This window comes from Pelodiscus sinensis, unplaced genomic scaffold (genome assembly GCF_049634645.1).
Source record: "Pelodiscus sinensis isolate JC-2024 unplaced genomic scaffold, ASM4963464v1 ctg187, whole genome shotgun sequence".
In the NCBI taxonomy this organism is placed as follows: Eukaryota; Metazoa; Chordata; order Testudines; family Trionychidae; genus Pelodiscus; species Pelodiscus sinensis.
In genome coordinates, this window is record NW_027465877.1 from 19,040 (window position 1) to 42,608 (window position 23,569).

At 72.8% G+C, this 23,569-nt stretch overlaps 1 protein-coding gene across 1 annotated transcript in view; it reads left to right on the forward strand.

Annotated features, from left to right (window-relative positions):
* The window catches only part of HUWE1 (HECT, UBA and WWE domain containing E3 ubiquitin protein ligase 1), a gene marked incomplete at its 5' end in the record, with an annotated part of 40,968 nt that extends 18,515 nt beyond the window's left edge, over window positions 1-22,453 (forward strand). Inside the window, 35 exon segments of the mRNA XM_075915976.1 lie at window positions 490-662; window positions 822-970; window positions 1,051-1,126; window positions 1,249-1,347; window positions 1,425-1,558; window positions 1,644-1,815; window positions 1,901-2,129; window positions 2,233-2,411; window positions 2,493-2,582; window positions 5,245-5,399; window positions 5,843-5,888; window positions 6,183-6,437; window positions 7,309-7,564; window positions 7,657-7,790; window positions 8,534-8,748; window positions 8,849-9,137; window positions 9,644-9,746; window positions 10,890-11,433; window positions 11,722-12,124; window positions 13,363-13,481; window positions 13,560-13,716; window positions 14,279-14,411; window positions 14,488-14,690; window positions 14,770-14,897; window positions 16,136-16,232; window positions 16,476-16,625; window positions 17,500-17,745; window positions 18,588-18,705; window positions 18,880-19,020; window positions 20,151-20,438; window positions 20,518-20,623; window positions 20,711-20,828; window positions 20,956-21,137; window positions 21,365-21,555; window positions 22,148-22,453. Coding sequence (XP_075772091.1) covers window positions 490-662; window positions 822-970; window positions 1,051-1,126; window positions 1,249-1,347; window positions 1,425-1,558; window positions 1,644-1,815; window positions 1,901-2,129; window positions 2,233-2,411; window positions 2,493-2,582; window positions 5,245-5,399; window positions 5,843-5,888; window positions 6,183-6,437; window positions 7,309-7,564; window positions 7,657-7,790; window positions 8,534-8,748; window positions 8,849-9,137; window positions 9,644-9,746; window positions 10,890-11,433; window positions 11,722-12,124; window positions 13,363-13,481; window positions 13,560-13,716; window positions 14,279-14,411; window positions 14,488-14,690; window positions 14,770-14,897; window positions 16,136-16,232; window positions 16,476-16,625; window positions 17,500-17,745; window positions 18,588-18,705; window positions 18,880-19,020; window positions 20,151-20,438; window positions 20,518-20,623; window positions 20,711-20,828; window positions 20,956-21,137; window positions 21,365-21,555; window positions 22,148-22,250 — 6,181 coding nt within the window.
* Between the last annotated feature and the right edge of the window lie 1,116 nt (window positions 22,454-23,569).

Here is a 23,569-nt window from a genome sequence, read left to right on the forward strand (position 1 = left end):
CTCCGGGCTCTGGCAGGGGAGCGGGGGCTAGTGGTCAGAGCGGGGGGCAGGACGCCTGGGTCTCTCCGGTCTCTGGCAGGGGAGCGGGGGCTAGTGGTCAGAGCGGGGGTCAGGACGACTGGGTCTCTCCGGTCTCTGGCAGGGGAGCGGGGGCTAGTGGTCAGAGCAGGGGTCAGGACGACTGGGTCTCTCCGGGCTCTGGCAGGGGAGTGGGGGCTAGTGGTCAGAGCGGGGGCAGGACGCCTGGGTCTCTCCTGGCTCTGGCAGGGGAGCGGGGGCTAGTGGTCAGAGCAGGGGTCAGGACGACTGGGTCTCTCCGGGCTCTGGCAGGGGAGTGGGGGCTAGTGGTCAGAGCGGGGGCAGGACGCCTGGGTCTCTCCTGGCTCTGGCAGGGGAGCGGGGGCTAGTGGTCAGAGCGGGGGGCAGGACGCCTGGGTCTCTCCCGGCTCTGGCCAGGGGAGCCGGGGCTGAGGTAGCCTCTGCCCCCAGCCCCAACATGGCCAACACGGTGAACGCGGCGCTCAAGCCCCTGGAGACGCTGTCCCGCATCGTCAACCAGCCCAGCAGCCTCTTCGGCAGCAAGAGCACAGCCAGTAAGAGCAAGGTGGAGGGCGAGGCGCCGGGCGCGGCCCAGGACGCCAACAGCAACCAGCAGGATGTGGGTACGTGGGACCAGCCCCCTCTCCCGCCCTTCCCCACCGAGATCCCCCCCCTCCCTCTCCTCCGGCCGGGATCCCTGACCCCCCCTCCCGTCCCCTCCTGCCGGGATCCCTCCCTCCTCCCCTCCCGCCGGGATCCCTGACCCCGCTGTGCCTGCCCAGGGGAGCCGGGCGAGGCGGGGGCCCATGAGGAGGACCACGAGGCGGGCCAGGCGGAGGTGGCCGACGGTGACATCATGGACGGGGACGCGGAGGGCGACGCCGTGGTGATCGCCGGGCAGCCCGAGGTGCTCAGCACCCAGGAGATGCAGGTGAGGGGCGGGCCGGGCGGGGGTGGGGTGGGGGGGGCGGCGTCACTGCTGCCCCCACCTACTGCCCCTGTGACCCGCAGGTGGAGAACGAGCTGGAGGACCTGATCGACGAGCTGCTGGAGCGGGACGGAGGCCCGGGGAACAGCACCATCATCGGTGAGGCAGGGGGTGGGCGCGGGGCCTGGCCTTGGCCCAGTCCCGGGGGGGGGCGGGACCCGGCTGCATTGCGCTGGGGGCGGGCGGAGCCTCCGCCCCCCCTCACCCGGCCCTCCCCCCAGTGAGCCGCAGCGGGGAGGACGACGCCCCGGAGGACGTGCTGATGGACGAGGCCCCCTCCAACCTGAGCCAGGGCTCCGCGCTCCAGGCCAACCGGGAAGGTAAGGGTTCCCGTCCGGCTGCCCGGGGGCGAGGGGGCTGGCAGAGGGGCTGACCTGGGCCCGGTTCCTCCCCCCAGACTCGATGAACATCCTGGACCCCGAGGACGAGGAAGAGCACACGCAGGAGGAGGACAGCAGCGGCAGCAACGAGGACGAGGACGACAGCCAGGACGAGGAGGAGGAGGAGGAGGAGGAAGACGAGGACGACCAGGTGAGGCGGGGCCGGGGGCGGCCGGGGCCCCTCCCGGGCTGGGGCGCGGGCTCTGGCTGAGCGGCTGCCTCCCTCCCCTCCGCAGGACGACGAGGAGGGCGAGGAGGGCGAGGAGGAGGAGGAGGACGACGAGGGCTCGGAGATGGAGCTGGACGAGGACTACCCCGACATGAACGCCTCGCCCCTGGTGCGCTTCGAGCGCTTCGAGCGGGAGGACGACCTCATCATCGAGTTCGACAACATGTTCTCCAGCGCCAGTAAGGGGCCGGCCGGGGGCGGGGGGCTGCTCTCCGGGTGCTCGGCCCGCGGGCAGCCTCCAACCGCCCCCCTCTGTCCCCCCAGCGGACATCCCTCCCTCCCCGGGCAACATCCCGGCCACCCATCCGCTCATGGTGCGGCACGCGGACCACGGCTCCCTGACCCTCGGCAGCGGCTCCTCCACCACCCGCCTGGCCCAGGGCATCGGGCGCAGCCAGCGGACCCTGCGCCAGCTGACGGCCAACACCGGCCACACCATCCACGTGCACTACCCCGGCACGCGGCAGCCCAACCCCCCCCTCATCCTTCAGAGGTGAGACCCGGGCTGGGCCGGGCCCCGGCTGCCTGCCCCAGAGCGGGGCGCAGCTCGGTGCCAGGGCCCCACCTGACGGCTCACGCCCCTCCCCTCCCTTCAGGTTGCTGGGGCCCTCGGCCGCCGCCGACATCCTGCAGCTCAGCAGCAGCCTCCCCCTGCAGAGCCGGGGCCGCGCGCGCCTGCTGGTGGGCAGCGACGACGTGCACATCATCGCCCGCTCCGACGACGAGCTGCTGGACGACTTCTTCCACGACCAGGGCACGGCCCCCAGCCAGGCAGGCGAGTGCCGGGCCGGGCGCCGGGCGGGGGGGGCTCTGCTCCGCCCGGCCCTGCGCTCACCTGCCCCTCCTCCCTCCGCAGGGACCCTCTCCAGCATCCCCACCGCCCTGACGCGCTGGACCGAGGAGTGCAAGGTGCTGGACGCCGAGAGCATGCACGACTGCGTCTCGGGTGAGCCTCTGGCCCCGCCCCCGTGCCCTGGCCCCGCCCCCGTGCCCTGGCCCCGCCCTAATCCTGACGCGCTGGACGCCGAGAGCATGCCCGACTGCGTCTCGGGTGAGCCCCTGGCCCCGCCCCCGTGCCCTGGCCCCGCCCTAATCCTGACGCGCTGGACGCCGAGAGCATGCACGACTGCGTCTCGGGTGAGCCTCTGGCCCCGCCCCAGCCCCGCCACCCTGACGTGCTGGGCCGAGGAGCGTGAGGTGCTGGACGCCGAGAGCATGCCCGACTGCGTCTGGTGAGCCCCTGGCCCCGCCCCCATGGCCTGGCCCCGCCCCGTATCCTAGTTCCGCCCCAGCCCCGACGAGCTGGATGCCAGAGCGTGCCCGACTGCGTCTCGTGAGCCCCTGGCCCCGCCCCCGTATCCTAGCTCCGCCCCAGCCCCGACGAGCTGGATGCCGAGAGCGTGCCCGACTGCGTCTGGTGAGCCCCTGGCCCCGCCCCGTATCCTAGCTCCGCCCCAGCCCCGACGAGCTGGATGCCGAGAGCGTGCCCGACTGCGTCTGGTGAGCCCCTGGCCCCGCCCCGTATCCTAGCTCCGCCCCAGCCCCAACAAGCTGGATTCCAGAGCGTGCCCGACTGCGTCTCGTGAGCCCCTGGCCCCGCCCCATGGCCTGGCCCCGCCCCGTATCCTAGCTCCGCCCCAGCCCCGACGAGCTGGATGCCGAGAGCGTGCCCGACTGCGTCTCGTGAGCCCCTGGCCCCGCCCCGTATCCTAGCTCCGCCCCAGCCCCGACGAGCTGGATGCCGAGAGCGTGCCCGACTGCGTCTGGTGAGCCCCTGGCCCCGCCCCGTATCCTAGCTCCGCCCCAGCCCCAACAAGCTGGATTCCAGAGCGTGCCCGACTGCGTCTCGTGAGCCCCTGGCCCCGCCCCCATGGCCTGGCCCCGCCCCGTATCCTAGCTCCGCCCCAGCCCCGACGAGCTGGATGCCGAGAGCGTGCCCGACTGCGTCTGGTGAGCCCCTGGCCCCGCCCCGTATCCTAGCTCCGCCCCAGCCCCGACGAGCTGGATGCCAGAGCGTGCCCGACTGCGTCTGGTGAGCCCCTGGCCCCGCCCCGTATCCTAGCTCCGCCCCAGCCCCGACGAGCTGGATGCCAGAGCGTGCCCGACTGCGTCTCGTGAGCCCCTGGCCCCGCCCCGTATCCTAGCTCCGCCCCAGCCCCGACGAGCTGGATGCCGAGAGCGTGCCCGACTGCGTCTGGTGAGCCCCTGGCCCCGCCCCGTATCCTAGCTCTGCCCCAGCCCCGACGAGCTGGATGCCGAGAGCGTGCCCGACTGCGTCTGGTGAGCCCCTGGCCCCGCCCCGTATCCTAGCTCCGCCCCAGCCCCAACAAGCTGGATTCCAGAGCGTGCCCGACTGCGTCTCGTGAGCCCCTGGCCCCGCCCCCATGGCCTGGCCCCGCACCGTATCCTAGCTCCGCCCCAGCCCCGACGAGCTGGATGCCGAGAGCGTGCCCGACTGCGTCTCGTGAGCCCCTGGCCCCGCCCCGTATCCTAGCTCCGCCCCAGCCCCGACGAGCTGGATGCCGAGAGCGTGCCCGACTGCGTCTGGTGAGCCCCTGGCCCCGCCCCGTATCCTAGCTCCGCCCCAGCCCCGACGAGCTGGATGCCAGAGCGTGCCCGACTGCGTCTGGTGAGCCCCTGGCCCCGCCCCGTATCCTAGCTCCGCCCCAGCCCCGACAAGCTGGATGCCGAGAGCGTGCCCGACTGTGTCTGGTGAGCCCCTGGCCCCGCCCCGTATCCTAGCTCTGCCCCAGCCCCGACGAGCTGGATGCCGAGAGCGTGCCCGACTGCGTCTGGTGAGCCCCTGGCCCCGCCCCGTATCCTAGCTCCGCCCCAGCCCCGACGAGCTGGATGCCGAGAGCGTGCCCGACTGCGTCTGGTGAGCCCCTGGCCCCGCCCCGTATCCTAGCTCCGCCCCAGCCCCGACGAGCTGGATGCCAGAGCGTGCCCGACTGCGTCTGGTGAGCCCCTGGCCCCGCCCCGTATCCTAGCTCCGCCCCAGCCCCAACAAGCTGGATTCCAGAGCGTGCCCGACTGCGTCTCGTGAGCCCCTGGCCCCGCCCCCATGGCCTGGCCCCGCCCCGTATCCTAGCTCCGCCCCAGCCCCGACGAGCTGGATGCCGAGAGCCTGCCCGACTGCGTCTCGTGAGCCCCTGGCCCCGCCCCGTATCCTAGCTCCGCCCCAGCCCCGACGAGCTGGATGCCGAGAGCGTGCCCGACTGCGTCTGGTGAGCCCCTGGCCCCGCCCCGTATCCTAGCTCCGCCCCAGCCCCGACGAGCTGGATGCCAGAGCGTGCCCGACTGCGTCTGGTGAGCCCCTGGCCCCGCCCCGTATCCTAGCTCCGCCCCAGCCCCGACAAGCTGGATGCCAGAGCGTGCCCGACTGTGTCTGGTGAGCCCCTGGCCCCGCCCCGTATCCTAGCTCCGCCCCAGCCCCGACAAGCTGGATGCCAGAGCGTGCCCGACTGCGTCTCGTGAGCCCCTGGCCCCGCCCCCATGGCCTGGCCCCGCCCCGTATCCTAGCTCCGCCCCAGCCCCGACGAGCTGGATGCCAGCGTGCCCGACTGCGTCTCGTGAGCCCCGCCCCTAACCCGCCGCCCGCCTCGCAGTGGTGAAGGTCCCCATTGTGAACCACCTGGAGGCGCTGCGGGACGAGGAGCTGGAGGAGCGCCGGGAGAAGCGGCGCAAGCAGCTGGCGGAGGAGGAAGCCAAAGCGGCGGAGAAAGCCAAGGAGGAGAAGGATGGGAAGGAGCCGAACGCCCAGGTGAGGAGCTACAGCTGGGCTCCCTGAGCCAGGCCGCCCCCCCCCCCCCCCCCCGAGCTGGCGCTGGGGTCTAGGGGACAGGCCCTTTCCAGGGGTGGGAAGTCACTTCTGCGGGGGCTGGGACCTGGGGCAAGGGGTTGGGGTGCAGCGCCCTCCCCCGTCCGTGACGTCGTGGGGGCGCGGCGCTGGGCGATTCCCCACGTGGACTGGCCCGGCCCTGGGCCCAGCCTGGGCAGAGAACAAGGCTCCTCCCGGGGCAGGCACGGAGGGAGGGCAGAGGGCCCCTGGCTGGGAACACGAAGAGAACAGAGTGAGGGGGGCGATGGACCCTGCCCCGAGGGGTCTGAGGCGCCCTGGCCCCCCCGCGGGGTCTGTTCTGGCTGCGGGGGGTGCAGGGCCGGGGTCCCGACGGGCCGTCTCACCTTGTCCCTCTTGCTTTGCAGGGGGCGGTGCCCGGCGCCAGCCCGGCCAGCGAGCAGAGCCCAGCGGGTAAGTGCCCCGCCCGGCAGCCCCCTCCCGCCGCCCCGCAGCCGAGGCCCTGGGGGACGAGGTAGTAGATTGTATAGTTTGGAGGGTCACACCCAGTCTCGGAGATGACTATACAGCCTACTGTCTTTCCCGCGGGGTCGCCCTCAGCGCTGCCCGCCGGAGCCAGCCGCCGCCGGACGCCCGGGCCCCTAGCACCGTGTGGGGCGGGATTCCTGCGGTACCGAGCCAGCGCCGGGCCCTCGCCAGCGGGGGCCCCTGCCGGCCCCGTCTCACTGCCCTCCCTGCCTGTCCCAGATGCCGCCGGCAGGCCGGATGGCTTCGCCGCCGCCGAGGGCCCCGCCGCCGGCCCCAAGCAGACGCTGGTCGCCCTGGAGAGCCCGCAGCCGGCAGCCGGCAGTGCCGAGCCGCCCCCGGAGCTGGCCAGGCAGCCCAGCGCCGAGGCCTCGCGCCAGCTGCTGGTGCCGGCGGAGCAGGAGGACTCCGGGCCGGGAAGGCCCAGCGCTGACGCTGAGGCCACCCAGATGGAGCTGTCACCCGCCCCCACCATCAGTACGTTGGGTGCAGCAGGGCGCCTGGGTTCTCCCCTTGGCGGGGGGGGGGACTAGTGGTTAGAGCTGGGAGCGTGGCGCCTGTCATCCCCCCCCCCCGAGATGGGGAGGACTAGTGGTTAGAGCTGGGAGCCTGGCGCCTGTCATCCCCCCCCCCCCCCCCCCGAGACGGGGAGGACTAGTGGTTAGAGCTGGGAGCCTGGCGCCTGTCATCCCCCCCCCCCCCCCCCCCCCCCCCGAGACGGGGAGGACTAGTGGTTAGAGCTGGGAGCCTGGCGCCTGTCATCCCCCCCCCCTCCCCGAGACGGGGAGGACTAGTGGTTAGAGCTGGGAGCCTGGCGCCTGTCATCCCCCCCCCCCCCCCGAGACGGGGAGGACTAGTGGTTAGAGCTGGGAGCCTGGCGCCTGTCATCCCCCCCCCCCCCCCCCGAGACGGGGAGGACTAGTGGTTAGAGCTGGGAGCCTGGCGCCTGTCATCCCCCCCCCCTCCCCCCCGAGACGGGGAGGACTAGTGGTTAGAGCTGGGAGCCTGGCGCCTGTCATCCCCCCCCCCCTCCCCGAGACGGGGAGAACTAGTGGTTAGAGCTGGGAGCCTGGCGCCTGTCATCCCCCCCCCCTCCCCGAGACGGGGAGAACTAGTGGTTAGAGCTGGGAGCCGAGTGCCTGGGTTCTCCCCCGACTCGGGGGGGAGGACTAGTGGTTAGAACGGGGCAGCTGGGAGCTGGGCGCCTGGGTTCTTCCTCTGGCTGGGGGAGGGGGTGGGGTTGGAGGGTTGGCTGGATTACTGGCTGACCTTGGAAGGCACCTTCCCCTCTTTGTGCCTCAGTTTCCCTTTGGACTCCTCCTGACGCTCCCTCCCGTTTCTCCCCCAGCCTCGCTGTCCCCAGAGCGGGCGGAGGACTCGGACGCCCTGACGGCCGTGAGCAGCCAGCTGGAGGGCTCGCCCATGGACACCAGCAGCCTGGCCTCCTGCAACCTGGAGGAGGGCGTGGGGGAGGGCGCTGTGCCCAGTGGGGCAGAGCCACCTCCCGCCCACCGGGCCCCCGGGGCAGAGCCAGGGGAGCAGCGCCCCGAGGGCCAGGCCGGGGTCGACAGCCTGGCCGATGCCGGGCAGCAGGGGGAGGACAGGTACGGGCAGGGTGTGGAGGGGGGCGGGGGTGTGGCGAGGGGGCTTACGGGGCCTCCCCGCCTCCAGCTCACCCCTGGCTCCCACCCTCCAGTTCTCCCCCCGCTTCGTCCTCGGAGAGCTCCTCCACCAGGGACTCGGCCGTGGCCCTCTCCGGAGCCGACTCCCGCGGGATCCTGGAGGAGCCGCTCCCCTCCACCAGCAGCGAAGAGGAGGACCCGCTCGCAGGTACCGGGGCCGGCGTGGGCCAGGGACAGGCTGGGCCCCACAGCTACTCAGAGTGAACCATGCTGCCTCTCTCCTGCTGCCGGAACCTGCCATGCTCAGCCGAGCTGTCCGGCCCGGCGTTGTGTGCGGCTGTTCCCCAGCCGCCCCGCCCCAGAGGTGGCTGCATCCCAGCCCCAGGCAACTTGTCCTCCCTGGCGTTCTGTGCGGCTGTTCCCCAGCTGCCCCGCCCCAGAGGTGGCTGCATCCCAGCCCCAGGCAACTTGTCCTCCCTGGCGTTCTGTGCGGCTGTTCCCCAGCTGCCCCGCCCCAGAGGTGGCTGCATCCCAGCCCCAGGCAACTTGTCCTCCCCGGCGTTCTGTGCGGCTGTTCCCCAGCTGCCCCGCCCCAGAGGTGGCTGCATCCCAGCCCCAGGCAACTTGTCCTCCCTGGCGTTCTGTGCGGCTATTCCCCAGCCGCCCCGCCCCAGAGGTGGCTGCATCCCAGCCCCAGGCAACTTGTCCTCCGCGGCGTTCTGTGCGGCTGTTCCCCAGCCGCCCCGCCCCAGAGGTGGCCGCATCCCAGCCCCAGGCAACTTGTCCTCCGCGGCGTTCTGTGCGGCTGTTCCCCAGCCGCCCCGCCCCAGAGGTGGCCGCATCCCAGCCCCAGCTGAGCTGCCCAGCCCAGCTTTCTATGCAGCTGATCCCCAGCCGCCCCGCCCCAGAGGTAGCTACATTACCTGGTGATGCCTCATCATCTCCTTTCAGGAATAAACCTCCCTGAGGGCGTGGACCCTTCCTTCCTGGCAGCCTTGCCGGACGACATCCGGCGCGAGGTGCTGCAGAACCAGCTGGGCATCCGGCCGCCAGCCCGGCCCCCACCCACCGCCACCACCCCCACCCCACCTGTGGTGAGCAACCCCGGGCTGACAGAGGTCAGCCCCGAGTTCCTGGCCGCCCTGCCCCCCGCCATCCAGGAGGAGGTAGGTGCTGCCGCGGAGGTGGAGGTGGGTGCAGCTCCCTGGCAGGGGCTGGTGTGGGGGGTCCTGGCTCGGCCCCCTAGGCAGTGACCTGTCCCTGCAGGTGCTGGCGCAGCAGCGGGTGGAGCAGCAGCGGCGGGAGCTGGCACAGGGCACCAGCTCGGACACGCCCATGGACCCGGTGACCTTCATCCAGACGCTGCCCTCAGACCTGCGGCGCTCGGTGCTGGAGGACATGGAGGACAGCGTGCTGGCCGTCATGCCGCCCGACATCGCTGCCGAGGCTCAGGCCCTGCGCCGCGAGCAGGAGGCCCGGCAGCGCCAGCTCATGCATGAGCGTCTCTTCGGCCATTCCAGCACCTCGGCCCTGTCGGCCATCCTGCGCAGCCCAGGTGGGGACCCCCCTAGATCGCCCCGCGCCCCGTCCCCATTGGCCATCCCTCGCCGCCCAGGTGGGGACCCCCCTAGATCGCCCCGCGCCCCGTCCCCATTGGCCATCCCTCGCCGCCCAGGTGGGGACCCCCCTAGATCGCCCCGCGCCCCGTCCCCATTGGCCATCCCTCGCCGCCCAGGTGGGGACCCCCCTAGATCGCCCCGCGCCCCGTCCCCATTGGCCATCCCTCGCCGCCCAGGTGGGGACCCCCCTAGATCGCCCCGCGCCCCGTCCCCATTGGCCATCCCTCGCTGCCCGGGTGGGATCCCCCTTAGATCTCCCCGTTCCCATTGGCCATCCCTCGCCGCCCAGGTGGGGACCCCCCTAGATCACCCTGCGCCCCGTCCCCATTGGCCATCCCTCGCCACCCGGGTGGGATCCCCCTTAGATCCTCCGGGGGAGCCCCCGATGGCCCCTGCTTGTCCTGCAGCCCCAACTCCCGTCCCCTCCGCTCTCCTCCTGCAGCCTTCACCAGCCGGCTGAGCGGGAACCGTGGGGTGCAGTACACGCGCCTGGCCGTGCAGAGAGGGGGGACCTTCCACATGGGCGGCAGCAGCAGTCACAGCAGGTACCCCCAGGCCCGGCTGAGGGGCTCTCCTGGGGCGCGGGCACTTAGCCGCGGGGACTCGCCCACCTCTGGCGGGGCAGTGGGGTCTGGTGGTTGGAGCCGGGGGGCCTGAAGGCCAGACCCCAGCTCTCTTCCTGGCTCGGGCTGGGGTGGTTGGGGCCTGGATGCCGGGGTTCCAGGCTGTGCCGGGGGAGGGGAGTGGAGACTGACAGTGATGGCCTGGGGGGGGAGAGGCTGGCTCCGGGGGCCGGCTCCGGGGGCCCTGACCCTTCCGGAGGAGGGGAGTGGGGACTGCCGGTGATGGGCTGGGGGGTCTCCAGGCCGTGCCAGGGGAGGGGAGTGGGGACTGCCGGTGATGGGCAGGGGGCTGGCTCCGGGGGAGGGGAGTGGGGACTGCCGGTGATGGGCTGGGGGGTCTCCAGGCAGTGCCAGGGGAGGGGAGTGGGGACTGCCGGTGATGGGCAGGGGGCTGGCTCCGGGGGAGGGGAGTGGGGACTGCCGGTGATGGGCTGGGGGGTCTCCAGGCCGTGCCAGGGGAGGGGAGTGGGGACTGCCGGTGATGGGCAGGGGGCTGGCTCCGGGGGAGGGGAGTGGGGACTGCCGGTGATGGGCAGGGGGCTGGCTCCGGGGGCCCAGGCCCTGCCGGGGGAGGGGAGTGGGGACTGCCGGTGATGGGCAGGGGGCTGGCTCCGGGGGCCCAGGCCCTGCCGGGGGAGGGGAGTGGGGACTGCCGGTGATGGGCAGGGGGCTGGCTCCGGGGGAGGGGAGTGGGGACTGCCGGTGATGGGCAGGGGGCTGGCTCCGGGGGAGGGGAGTGGGGACTGCCGGTGGTGGGCGGGGGGCTGGCTCCGGGGGAGGGGAGTGGGGACTGCCGGTGATGGGCCGGGGGCTGGCTCCGGGGCCCAGGCCCCGCCGGGGGAGGGGAGTGGGGACTGCCGGTGATGGGCAGGGGGCTGGCTCCGGGGGAGGGGAGGGGAGTGGGGACTGCCGGTGATGGGCAGGGGGCTGGCTCCGGGGGAGGGGAGCGGGCACTGCCGGTGATGGGCAGGGGGCTGGCTCCGGGGGAGGGGAGGGGAGTGGGGACTGCCGGTGATGGGCAGGGGGCCGGCTCCGGGGCCCAGGCCTGACCTCCCTGCCCCCCAGGCCGTCGGGCAGCGCGGCGGACAGCCTGCTGCGCCTGCGGGGCCGCCTGCTGCTGGACCACGAGGCGCTGTCCTGCCTGCTGGTGCTGCTGTTCGTGGACGAGCCCAAGCTGAACACCAGCCGGCTGCACCGGGTGCTGCGCAACCTCTGCTACCACGGGCAGACGCGGGGCTGGGTGCTGCGCAGCCTGCTGTCCATCCTGCAGCGCAGCAGCGAGAGCGAGGCCTGCCTGGAGACGCCCAAGGGGCCGCCCGAGGAGCGGGCCAAGCGGGCGGCCAAGCCCGGCGCCCCCGAGGGCCGCCCCCTGGACCTGCTGCACAAGATGGAGGCCCGCAGCTCCGGCCAGCTCTCCTGGCTCTCCGTCTCCATGGACGCCGCCCTGGGCTGCCGCACCAACATCTTCCAGATCCAGCGGGCCGGCGGGCGCAAGCACACGGAGAAGCACGCCGCCTCGGCCGCCGCCGGCTCCACCGTGCACATCCACCCCCAGGCCGCCCCCGTGGTCTGCCGCCACGTGCTGGACACGCTCATCCAGCTGGCCAAGGTGCCGCAGGGGCCGGGCGGGGCGGGGCGGGGCGGGATTAGCTGCGGAAACGTTTGCCTGATGGTGGGCGAGTCGGTCCCCCCTTGCTGCCTCTAGCAGAGGGGTGGGGGGAGCCGGGGCCCGGCCACGTGGGGGCGCCGGGGCCTGCTCGAGTCCCTCTGTCGCTGCTCCCCCAGCGCTTCCCCTCTGACGGGGGGGGGGGAGGGGGGCAGGCCCTTGCAGCCGTATGTGCAGCTGCCACCCCCCAGAGGCGGCTGCATCTCAGGCTCGGTCTCCCCCCCCCCCCAGGTGTTCCCCAGCCACTTCACGCAGCAGCGGCCCAAGGAGGCGCCCTGCGACGGGGAGCGCGGCGCCCGGCCCACGGGCAGCCCCGGCCAGGCCAGCGGCATCTCCACCGACTTCTGGGACTTGCTGGTCAAACTGGACAACATGAACGTGAGCCGCAAGGGCAAGAACTCGGTCAAGGCGGCGCCGGTGAGCGCGGGCGCCGAGGGCGAGAGCGCCCCCTGCAGCCTGGAGGCCTCGCCGCTGGGCCAGCTCATGAACATGCTGTCGCACCCCGTCATCCGGCGCAGCTCGCTGCTGACCGAGAAGCTGCTGCGCCTGCTGTCGCTCATCTCCATCGCCCTGCCTGAGAACAAGGCGCCCGAGGGGCCGGGCGCTGCCCCCGCCCCCGCCCCCACCACCCCAGGTGGGCACCGCCCTGCCCCGAGCCATGGCCCCGCTCGCCCTGCGCCTGCCCCAGCGCCGCCCTGCCCCGGGCCATGGTCCCACTCGCCCTGCGCCTGCCCCAGCGCCGCCCTGCCCCGGGCCGTGGCCCCGCTCGCCCTGCGCCTGCCCCAGCGCCGCCCTGCCCCGGGCCATGGTCCCACTCGCCCTGCGCCTGCCCCAGCGCCGCCCTGCCCCGGGCCGTGGCCCCGCTCGCCCTGCGCCTGCCCCAGCGCCGCCCTGCCCCGGGCCATGGTCCCACTCGCCCTGCGCCTGCCCCAGCGCCGCCCTGCCCCGAGCCGTGGCCCTGCTCGCCCTGCGCCTGCCCCAGCGCCGCCCTGCCCCGGGCCATGGTCCCACTCGCCCTGCGCCTGCCCCAGCGCCGCCCTGCCCCAGGCCGTGGCCCTGCTCGCCCTGCGCCTGCCCCAGCACCGCCCTGCCCCGAGCCATGGCCCCGCTCGCCCTGCGCCTGCCCCAGCGCCGCCCTGCCCCGGGCCATGGTCCCACTCGCCCTGCGCCTGCCCCAGCACCGCCCTGCCCCGGGCCGTGGCCCCGCTCGCCCTGCGCCTGCCCCAGCGCCGCCCTGCCCCGGGCCATGGTCCCACTCGCCCTGCGCCTGCCCCAGCGCCGCCCTGCCCCAGGCCGTGGCCCTGCTCGCCCTGCGCCTGCCCCAGCACCGCCCTGCCCCGGGCCGTGGCCCCGCTCGCCCTGCGCCTGCCCCAGCGCCGCCCTGCGCCTGCCCCAGCACCGCCCTGCCCCAGGCCGTGGCCCCGCTCGCCCTGCGCCTGCCCCAGCGCCGCCCTGCCCCGGGCCGTGGCCCTGCTCGCCCTGCGCCTGCCCCAGCACCGCCCTGCCCCGGGCCGTGGCCCCGCTCGCCCTGCGCCTGCCCCAGCGCCGCCCTGCCCCGGGCCGTGGCCCTGCTCGCCCTGCGCCTGCCCCAGCGCCGCCCTGCCCCGGGCCGTGGCCCCGCTCGCCCTGTGCCTGCCCCAGCACCGCCCTGCCCCGGGCCGTGGCCCCGCTCGCCCTGTGCCTGCCCCAGCACCGCCCTGCCCCAGGCCGTGGCCCCGCTCACCCTGCGCCAGGCCATGGCCCCGCTTGCCCTGCACCGGCCCCAGCGCCGCCCTGCCCTCGGGTCATGGGGCACTCACCCTGCGCTGTCCCCAGCAGCCCAGCATCACCCTGCCCCCCGTCCACGGTCCACTAACCCTTCACTGTCCCCAGCAGCCCCCGCCAAGGGCAGCAAGTCTCCGGCCAAGGCGGGAGAGGCGGGCAGCGGCGGGACAGAGGGCAAGACGGTGGCATCGGGCCTGACAGAAAACCAGCTGCAGCTGTCGGTGGAGGTAAGCCTGGGGCATTGGCCGCCCGGCGCCAGCCAGCGCCCTCCCCACACCCGCTTCACGCCCGGTCCCTCCCCACAGGTGCTGACGTCGCACTCCTGCTCGGAGGAGGGGCTGGAGGACGCGGCCAACGTCCTGCTCCAGCTGTCGCGGGGCGACTCGCCCACCCGGGACACGGTTCTCCGGCTGCTGCTCAGCGGGGCCCGGCAGCTGGGCTACACGCTCTGCAAACAGATCGGTAACAGGCTGGGCTGGTGGGGGCGCGGGGGATTGCGGCGGGGCGGGATGCCGGGGGGGGCGGGATGCCGGGCGGGGCGCCGAGGCGGATTGCGGGTGCTGAGGGGGCGGGCTGCGGAGGGGGTGCCTGGCATGCCGAGGGGGATTGCGGGGTGCCGAGGGGGCGCCTGGCATGCCGAGGGGGATTGTGGGGTGCGGGGTGCCGAGGGGGGTTGCGGGGCGCCGAGGGGGATTGCGGGGTGCGGGGTGCCGAGGGGGCGCCTGGCATGCCGAGGGGGATTGTGGGGTGCGGGGTGCCGAGGGGGGTTGCGGGGCGCCGAGGGGGATTGCGGGGTGCGGGGTGCCGAGGGGGCGCCTGGCATGCCGAGGGGGATTGTGGGGTGCGGGGTGCCGAGGGGGATTGCGGGGTGCCGAGGGGGATTGTGGGGTGCGGGGTGCCGAGGGGGGTTGCGGGGTGCCGAGGGGGCGCCTGGCATGCCGAGGGGGATGGGGCGGGGTGCCGAGGGGGGTTGCGGGGGGCGGGGCCAGCAGGGAAAAGCTGAGGAAGGTCTGGGGGCCCCCAGGCACGCTGCTGGCGGAGCTGCGGGAGTACAACCTGGAGCAGCAGCGGCGGGCGCACTGCGAGTTGCTCTCCCCCGACGGGCTCCCCGAGGAGCAGCCCCAGGCCACCAAGCTGAAGGGCAAGATGCAGAGCAGGTGAGTGGCCCCCCCGCCCCCCCCCCCCCCCCCCCCGGCCCGCCCCACAGGGCCCCACTAAGCCCTGCCCCGGCAGGTTCGACGTGGCGGAGAACGTGGTGATCGTGGCTTCCCAGAAGCGGGCGCTGGGCGGGCGGGAGCTGCAGCTGCCCTCCATGTCCGTGCTGACCTCCAAGACCTCCACCCAGAAGTTCTTCCTGCGCGTGCTGCAGGTGGTGATCCAGCTGCGGGACGACACGCGGCGCGCCAACAAGAAAGCCAAGCAGACGGGCCGCCTAGGTAGGGCGCTGGGCCGGGGCGGGGGCCCCCGGGGGCGGGGACCCCCGGCAGCCGCACTGACCCGTCTCCCCTCCAGCAGGTAGCTCCGCTCTGGGCTCAGCTAGCAGCATCCAGGCCGCTGTCCGGCAGCTGGAGGCTGAGGCTGACGCCATTATACAAATGGTACGTGAGGGGCAGCGGGCGCGGCGGCAGCAGCAGGCAGCAACGGTTAGCATGGGGCCGGTGGCGCTTGGGGCCACTCCACGGGGTCCGCTCCCCTGCCCGGGACTCCCCTGGCTCGGGGGCGCCATCTCCCCCCCCCCCCCCAACTAGCGGGCACGGGAGCCGCTGGCCCGCGTGGCCTGAACTGGCCGGCCAGCCCTGGGGCCGATTCCTCCCCACGCCCTCTTGCCCTTCGGGGGCCCCCCCGCTGGCGCCCTCAGGGGCGGGGAGCTGGGATGCCTGGGTCCTCTGCTGCGGGAGGGGTACGCACCTAATGGCTCCCCCCCCCGCTGGCGCCCTCAGGGGCGGGGAGCCGGGAGGCCTGGGTCCTCTGCTGCGGGAGGGGTACGCACCTAATGGCTCCCCCCCCCGCTGGCGCCCTCAGGGGCGGGGAGCCGGGAGGCCTGGGTCCTCTGCTGCGGGAGGGGTACGCACCTAATGGCTCCCCCCCCCCCCCCCGCTGGCGCCCTCAGGGGCGGGGAGCCGGGAGGCCTGGGTCCTCTGCTGCGGGAGGGGTACGCACCTAATGGCTCCCCCCCCCCCCGCTGGCGCCCTCAGGGGCAGGGAGCCGAAGGGCCTGGGTCCTCTGCTGCGGGAGGGGTACGCACCTAATGGCTCCCCCCCCCGCTGGCGCCCTCAGGGGCGGGGAGCCGAAGGGCCTGGGTCCTCTGCTGCGGGAGGGGTACGCACCTAATGGCTCCCCCCCCCGCTGGCGCCCTCAGGGGCGGGGAGCTGGGAGGCCTGGGTCCTCTGCTGCGGGAGGGGTACGCACCTAATGGCTCCCCCCCCCCCCCCCCGCTGGCGCCCTCAGGGGCGGGGAGCCGGGAGGCCTGGGTCCTCTGCTGCGGGAGGGGTACGCACCTAATGGCTCCCCCCCCCCGCTGGCGCCCTCAGGGGCGGGGAGCCGAAGGGCCTGGGTCCTCTGCTGCGGGAGGGGTACGCACCTAATGGCTCCCCCCCCCCGCTGGCGCCCTCAGGGGCGGGGAGCCGAAGGGCCTGGGTCCTCTGCTGCGGGAGGGGTACGCACCTAATGGCTCCCAGCCCCGGGGCCCCCCTCCCCCCCCGTAGGCCTAGGGGGGTGGGAGTATTCTGCCCCCCCGGGGAGGCCCCCCCGCATGCCCTCTGCCCTCATCCGCCTGCCGGGGCGGGGCCATTGCGGGTCCATGCATGCCCTCGATCCCGTCACCCCAGCCGCTGCCGGACAGCCCGTCCCTCCGGCCCCCTGACCCCCTGTTCCCACGCAGTCCGAGGCCAGCCAGTCGGAGGGGCCGGGTCGCCGGGACGAGTCGCCCATGGACGTGGACCAGCCCTCGCCAGCCCCGCAGGACGCCCCGGCGGTCGGTGAGTGCCTGGGCTGGGCTGGCCGCGGAGATGCAGCCACTCTGGGGCGGGCGCCGGGCGGCTTCCCAAAAAATACCCACCCGCAAAAACAGCGCGGAGCAGGGCCGGCCGCGCTCGTCACTTCCTGGGCCGCGCCCCCTCCGCGGGGCCTGGCCGGGGACGCGGGAAATCCCGCGTGTCCCACAGCGGCGGGACTGCGCTGCCTGGGCCGAGTCGCTGCCGCATGAGCCTCCCGCCTTGCAGGTTCGGAAGGGCCCCAGCCTGCGGACAAGGACGAGCGCCCCCCAGACCTGCCCCTCCTCAGCGAGCAGCTGCACCTGGATGAGCTCTGGGCCATGCTGGGCGAGTGCCTGAAGGAGCTGGAGGAGTCCCACGACCAGCACGCTGTCCTGGGTGAGCGCCGGCCCAGGGCTCCCTGCCGCCGCGGCCGGGCCGGTCCCCCCATCTCGCCCCCCCACCCCCCCGTGCCAAGCTGCAGCGGGCGGGGCCGGTCCCACCCCCCGATCTCACCCCCCTAGCGCCAAGCTGCAGCGGGCAGGGCCAGGCACCCTCGATCTCAGCCCCCCCCCCAGCGCCAGGCTGCAGCGGGCGGGGCCAGGCACCCTCAATCTCAGCCCCCCAAGCTGCAGCGGGCGGGGCCAGGCACCCTCGATCTCAGCCCCCCAAGCTGCAGTGGGCGGGGCCGGTCCCTCGATCTCACCCCCCCAGCGCCAGGCTGCAGCGGGCGGGGCCAGGCACCCTCAATCTCAGCCCCCCAAGCTGTAGTGGGCGGGGCCGGTCCCTCGATCTCACCCCCCCCAGCGCCAGGCTGCAGCGGGCGGGGCCAGGCACCCTCAATCTCAGCCCCCCAAGCTGCAGCGGGCGGGGCCAGGCACCCTCGATCTCAGCCCCCCAAGCTGCAGTGGGCGGGGCCGGTCCCTCGATCTCACCCCCCCAGCGCCAGGCTGCAGCGGGCGGGGCCAGGCACCCTCAATCTCAGCCCCCCAAGCTGCAGCGGGCGGGGCCAGGCACCCTCAATCTCAGCCCCCCAAGCTGCAGCGGGCGGGGCCAGGCACCCTCGATCTCAGCCCCCCAAGCTGCAGTGGGCGGGGCCGGTCCCTCGATCTCACCCCCCCAGCGCCAGGCTGCAGCGGGCGGGGCCAGGCACCCTCAATCTCAGCCCCCCAAGCTGCAGCGGGCGGGGCCAGGCACCCTCAATCTCAGCCCCCCAAGCTGCAGCGGGCCATGGATGGGGGCCAGACCCACCGAGCTCCCGTTCTCCCTGCAGTGCTGCAGCCGGCCGTGGAAGCCTTCTTCCTGGTGCACGCCACAGAGCGGGAGAGCAAGCCGCCAGTGCGGGACACGCGTGAGAGTCAGCTGGCCCACATCAAGGACGAGCCACCGCCCCTGTCGCCCGCCCCCCTCACACCCGCCACCCCCTCCTCGCTGGACCCCTTCTTCTCCCGCGAGCCCTCCTCCATGCACATCTCCTCCAGCCTGCCCCCCGACACACAGAAGTTCCTGCGCTTTGCCGGTGAGGGGCACAGCCTGGTTACAGGGAACTGGGGTCTAGTTGGCACAAGGGGCAGCGTATGGAGCTGGGGGGGGGCAGAGCCCTGGGGGAATTGGGGCCCGGTTGGCACAAGGGGCAGCGTGAGGGGATGGGCGGGGCAGAGCCCTGGGGGGGGGGAATTGGGGCCCGGTTGGCACAAGGGGCAGCGTGAGGGGATGGGCGGGGCAGAGCCCTGGGGGGGGGAATTGGGGCCCGGTTGGCACAAGGGGCAGCGTATGGAGCTGGGGGGGGCAGAGCCCTGGGGGAATTGGGGCCCGGTTGGCACAAGGGGCAGTGTGAGGGGCTGGGGGGGCAGAGCCCTGGGGGGAATTGGGGCCCGGTTGGCACAAGGGGCAGCGTGAGGGGATGGGCGGGGCAGAGCCCTGGGGGGAATTGGGGCCCGGTTGGCACAAGGGGCAGCGTGAGGGGATGGGGGGGGCAGAGCCCTGGGGGGAATTGGGGCCCGGTTGGCACAAGGGGCAGCGTGAGGGGATGGGCGGGGCAGAGCCCTGGGGGGGGGAATTGGGGCCCGGTTGGCACAAGGGGCAGCGTATGGAGCTGGGGGGGGCAGAGCCCTGGGGGAATTGGGGCCCGGTTGGCACAAGGGGCAGCGTGAGGGGATGGGCGGGGCAGAGCCCTGGGGGGAATTGGGGCCCGGTTGGCACAAGGGGCAGCGTGAGGGGATGGGCGGGGCAGAGCCCTGGGGGGAATTGGGGCCCGGTTGGCACAAGGGGCAGCGTGGGGGGGGGGTTGTAAAGCCGGGGAGGTTCCTGGGGAGCTGAGGGGGGGAAGAGCGAAGAGTCACCCCCGTGTCCCACCTGCAGAGACCCACCGCACGGTGCTGAACCAGATCCTCCGGCAGTCCACCACCCACCTGGCCGACGGGCCCTTCGCCGTCCTGGTGGACTACATCCGCGTGCTGGACTTCGACGTCAAGCGCAAGTACGAAGGGGGGTGGGGCAGGGGGCTCCCCGGGTCCTGGGGGGTGGGGCTCTGCCTCAGGCGTTGGGGGTGGGGCAGGGGGGCGTGGCCGGTGGCGGGGTTTCCCCAGCTCCTGGGGGTGGGGCAGGGGGCGTGGCAAGGGGTTCCCCAGGCCAACGCCTGCCCTCCCCCCAGGTACTTCCGCCAGGAGCTGGAACGGCTGGACGAGGGGCTGCGGAAGGAGGACATGGCCGTGCACGTGCGCCGTGACCACGTCTTCGAGGACTCGTACCGGGAGCTGCACCGCAAGTCGCCCGAGGAGATGAAGAACAGACTGTGAGCCCCGCTTCTCCCTGGGGGGCAGCCGCGAGGGTGTCGAGGGTCCTGCGCTCTACCCTCCCACGGGAGGAGGGGCAGGAGGAGTGGGTGTGGCTGTGCATGTTCCGCCCCAACCCTTCCCCTTCCCAGGTTCATGGTGGGGGAGGGGGAAGACAGAAGATGGGGCGGAGCTGCTGCCCCCAAGCCCCGCCTCCCGCAGGTACATGGTGTGGGAGGGGGAAGAGCTGGGTGGGGGAGACAGGAGATGGGGTGCAGCCGCCCTTCCCCTAAGCCCCGCCTCCCACAGGTACATGGGGGGGCTGTGTGGTGGGGAGGAGGGGGAGACGAGATGGGCGGAGCCGCCTGCCCCCTAAGCCCCGCCTCCCACAGGTACATGGGGGGGGGGGCTGTGTGGTGGGGAGGAGGGAGAGACGAGATGGGCGGAGCCGCCTGCCCCCAAGCCCCGCCTCCCACAGGTACATGGGGGGGGGGGGCTGTGTGGTGGGGAGGAGGGAGAGACGAGATGGGCGGAGCCGCCTGCCCCCAAGCCCCGCCTCCCACAGGTACATGGGGGGGCTGTGTGGCAGGGAGGAGGGGGAGACGAGATGGGCGGAGCCGCCTGCCCCCTAAGCCCCGCCTCCCGCAGGTACATGGGGGGGCTGTGTGGTGGGGAGGAGGGGGAGACGAGATGGGCGGAGCCGCCTGCCCCCTAAGCCCCGCCTCCCACAGGTACATGGGGGGGGGGGGGGCTGTGTGGCGGGGAGGAGGGGGAGACGAGATGGGCGGAGCCGCCTGCCCCCTAAGCCCCGCCTCCCACAGGTACATGGGGGGGCTGTGTGGTGGGGAGGAGGGGGAGACGAGATGGGCGGAGCCGCCTGCCCCCTAAGCCCCGCCTCCCGCAGGTACATGGGGGGGCTGTGTGGTGGGGAGGAGGGGGAGACGAGATGGGCGGAGCCGCCTGCCCCCAAGCCCCGCCTCCCACAGGTACATGGGGGGGCTGTGTGGTGGGGAGGAGGGGGAGACGAGATGGGCGGAGCCGCCTGCCCCTAAGCCCCGCCTCCCGCAGGTACATGTGGGGGCTGTGTGGCGGGGAGGAGGGGGAGACGAGATGGGCGGAGCCGCCTGCCCCTAAGCCCCGCCTCCCGCAGGTACATCGTGTTCGAGGGGGAGGAGGGGCAGGACGCGGGCGGGCTGCTGCGCGAGTGGTACATGATCATCTCGCGGGAGATGTTCAACCCCATGTACGCCCTGTTCCGCACCTCGCCCGGCGACCGCGTCACCTACACCATCAACCCCTCGTCCCACTGCAACCCCAACCACCTGAGCTACTTCAAGTTCGTGGGCCGCATCGTGGCCAAGGCCGTGTACGACAACCGCCTGCTGGAGTGCTACTTCACCCGCTCCTTCTACAAGCACATCCTGGGCAAGTCCGTGAGGTGCGCCCGGCGGCAGGGGGCGGGGGCGCGGGGCACGGCGGGGGCCGTGGGACCTCCCTAACCCCGTCCTGCCCCCCAGGTACACGGACATGGAGAGCGAGGATTACCACTTCTACCAGGGCCTGGTCTACCTGCTGGAGAACGACGTGTCCACGCTCGGCTACGACCTCACCTTCAGCACTGAGGTAGCGGGGTTCCCCGGGGCGGCTGGGCGGGGCGGGGGCTTGTGCCCCGCTGTCCCTGCCCCCCTCACCCGCTGTCCCTGCCCCCAGGTGCAGGAGTTCGGCGTGTGCGAGGTGCGGGACCTGAAGCCCAACGGGGCCAATATCCTGGTGACGGAGGAGAACAAGAAGGAGTACGTGCACCTGGTCTGCCAGATGAGGATGACTGGTAGGCGGTTTCTGTAGGACCTACCCTAACACGCCCCAGAGCCGCTGGGCTGGGCCGGAGCCTCCCCTCTCCTGGCTGCAGGAGGGCGTGGGGCCCAGGGGCTGGCTGACTCTGCTTCCTCCCCTAGGAGCCATCCGCAAGCAGCTGGCCGCCTTCCTGGAGGGTTTCTACGAGATCATCCCCAAGCGCCTCATCTCCATCTTCACGGAGCAGGAGCTGGAGCTGCTCATCTCGGGGCTGCCCACCATCGACATCGACGACCTCAAGTCCAACACCGAGTACCACAAGTACCAGTCCAACTCCATCCAGGTGGGGCTGGGGCCTCGGGCGTGGCGTGTGGGGCCTCGGGCGTGGCGTGTGGGGCTGCCCCTGCTGGGTGTGTCCTGCGGGGCCTTGGGCGTGGCGTGGGGGGCCTTGGGCGTGGCGTGGGGGGCTGCCCCTGCTGGGTGTGTCCTGCGGGGCCTCGGGCGTGGCGTGTGTGGCTGTCCGCCTGTCCCAGCTCCCCCGGCTGCTCTGACGCTCCTCCCCCCCGGCAGATCCAGTGGTTCTGGCGTGCCCTGCGCTCCTTCGACCAGGCGGACCGAGCCAAGTTCCTGCAGTTTGTGACGGGCACCTCCAAGGTCCCGCTGCAGGGTTTCGCCGCCCTGGAGGGCATGAACGGCATCCAGAAGTTCCAGATCCACCGTGACGACCGCTCCACCGACAGGCTGCCTTCTGCTCACACGTGGTGAGGCCGGGCGGCAGCGCACAAGCCGCAGCGTCCCGGGGGGGCCTGGCCGTGGGGGCGGCGTGGACACAGGGTCCCTGGGGGGGCCTGGCCGTGGGGGCGGCGTGGACACAGGGTCCCCGGGGGGGCCTGGCCGTGGGGGCGGCGTGGACACAGGGTCCCCGGGGAGGCGTGGCCGTGGGGGCGGCGTGGACACAGGGTCCCCGGGGGGGCCTGGCCGTGGGGGCGGCGTGGACACAGGGTCCCCGGGGGGGCCTGGCCGTGGGGGCGGCGTGGACACAGGGTCCCCGGGGGGGCCTGGCCGTGGGGGCGGCGTGGACACAGGGTCCCCGGGGGGGCGTGGCCAGCCGCCTGGCCATGGGGGCAACGCAGACACAGGCTAGAGGATCCGGGGGGGGCAGCGTGGACACGCCGCAGGGTCCCTGAAAGGGGGTGGCCAGCGCAGACACGCCGCAGGGTCCCTGGGGGGCACGTAGGGAAGTCGGGGTGGGGTCTGTGAGCTCCTCGGTGGGGGTGGAAACCGTGTCCCATCCTAGAATGGGGGGGCCTTGGCCTCCTGCCCCCCCTCAGTGGTTTCTCCCGCCCCCCCCAGTTTCAACCAGCTCGACCTCCCCGCCTACGAGAGCTACGAGAAGCTACGCCACATGCTGCTACTGGCCATCCAGGAGTGCTCCGAAGGGTTTGGCCTGGCCTGAGCGGGCCGGGCGCCCCGCCTCCACGGCGCGTTTTGTACTGAGGCAGACTGGGGGTAGGGCCTGGCCATGGGGGCAGGGCTTAGCGGATCTCCACCCCCTCCCTTTCCGAGGTGGCGGCCCCCGCCGGAGAGCCAGCGCCCTCTCCCCCCGTGCGTCCGGAGAGAAGACAAATGATATATATAAATATATATATATTTTTTTTGGTTTAGTTTGCATTTCTTAAGTTGTGCTTGGAATGTGTTGACGTGAGCCGGACAGATGAGACGACGATACAATCGGCTTTGGTTTCTCGATCCTTCCCTTTTCCCCAGGCCCTTCCTGCCCCCCTGCCCCGTTGGGCCCCTGTGGAGGGGGAGGGGAAAAAAGGGGGGATGCCCTGAGGTTTAAAAAAATAATTCCCCCCTAAAAAAAAAAAAAAAAGACAAAAAAAACTCAAAAAATAAAAGCGCACTCTTGGTAAGAAAGCCGGCTGGCGTGTCTTCCTCCGGGGCGGGCGGGCGGGCGCAGGGGCCGGAGCGGGCGGGGCCCAGCCTTGCGCAGCTCCGTTACCAGCACGACATGCTTCAAGGGGGGAAGGCGCTCGCGCACACGCGCTTGGGGGCAGCTCCGCTACTCACCCCTCCCAGAGTTCAGCGGCAGCGCCCCCTTTCCAGACGGTCTCCGCCCCCATCGCTGGAGGAGGGTTGGTAGTGAGACCCGTCCAGCCGCGCTCAGGCCGGTGGTGGAACACATGGGTCATCCCGTGACCCCTCTGCCCACCCCGGTCTCCCATCGTCGTCCTGAACCTGCCGCCCGGCCCTGTGTTCCCACGCGGGCGCCTTTGTGCTGCGCCCTGTTCAAACGCTTTGCCCGTTGGCAGGAGCAGGGACCAGTCGTCTGCCTGATTTCCCCTCCTGCAAGGCGTCAGCTGTGAGCCCTCCACCGGGACTTTCCCTCCTGCCTGTGGCCGGGCGTCAGGTCCAGCACCAACGGGCGGAAGCTGGCCGACTGTTCCGTTGTGAGACGGCTGGCCGGGCTTATTCCACCCTAGGAGGGTGTTAATGGTGATGTCGTGGTGTCAGCCCATCCCGCCCAGTGTCCTGTCGGCCAACAGTGGCCGGTGCCAGGTGGCCCAGAGGGAGGGAACCAACCAGGGAATGATCAAGGGATCTCTCTCCCGCCAGCCATCTCCACCCTCTGTCACAAGCTCCATGAATGTATCTAGTTCTCTTGAACTCTGTTCTAGTCCTCGCCCTCCCAGCCTCCTCAGGCGAGGAGTTCCGCGAGTGACTAAGCGCTGTGAGAAGAACTTCCTTTGGTTTGGTTTAAACCTGCTGCCC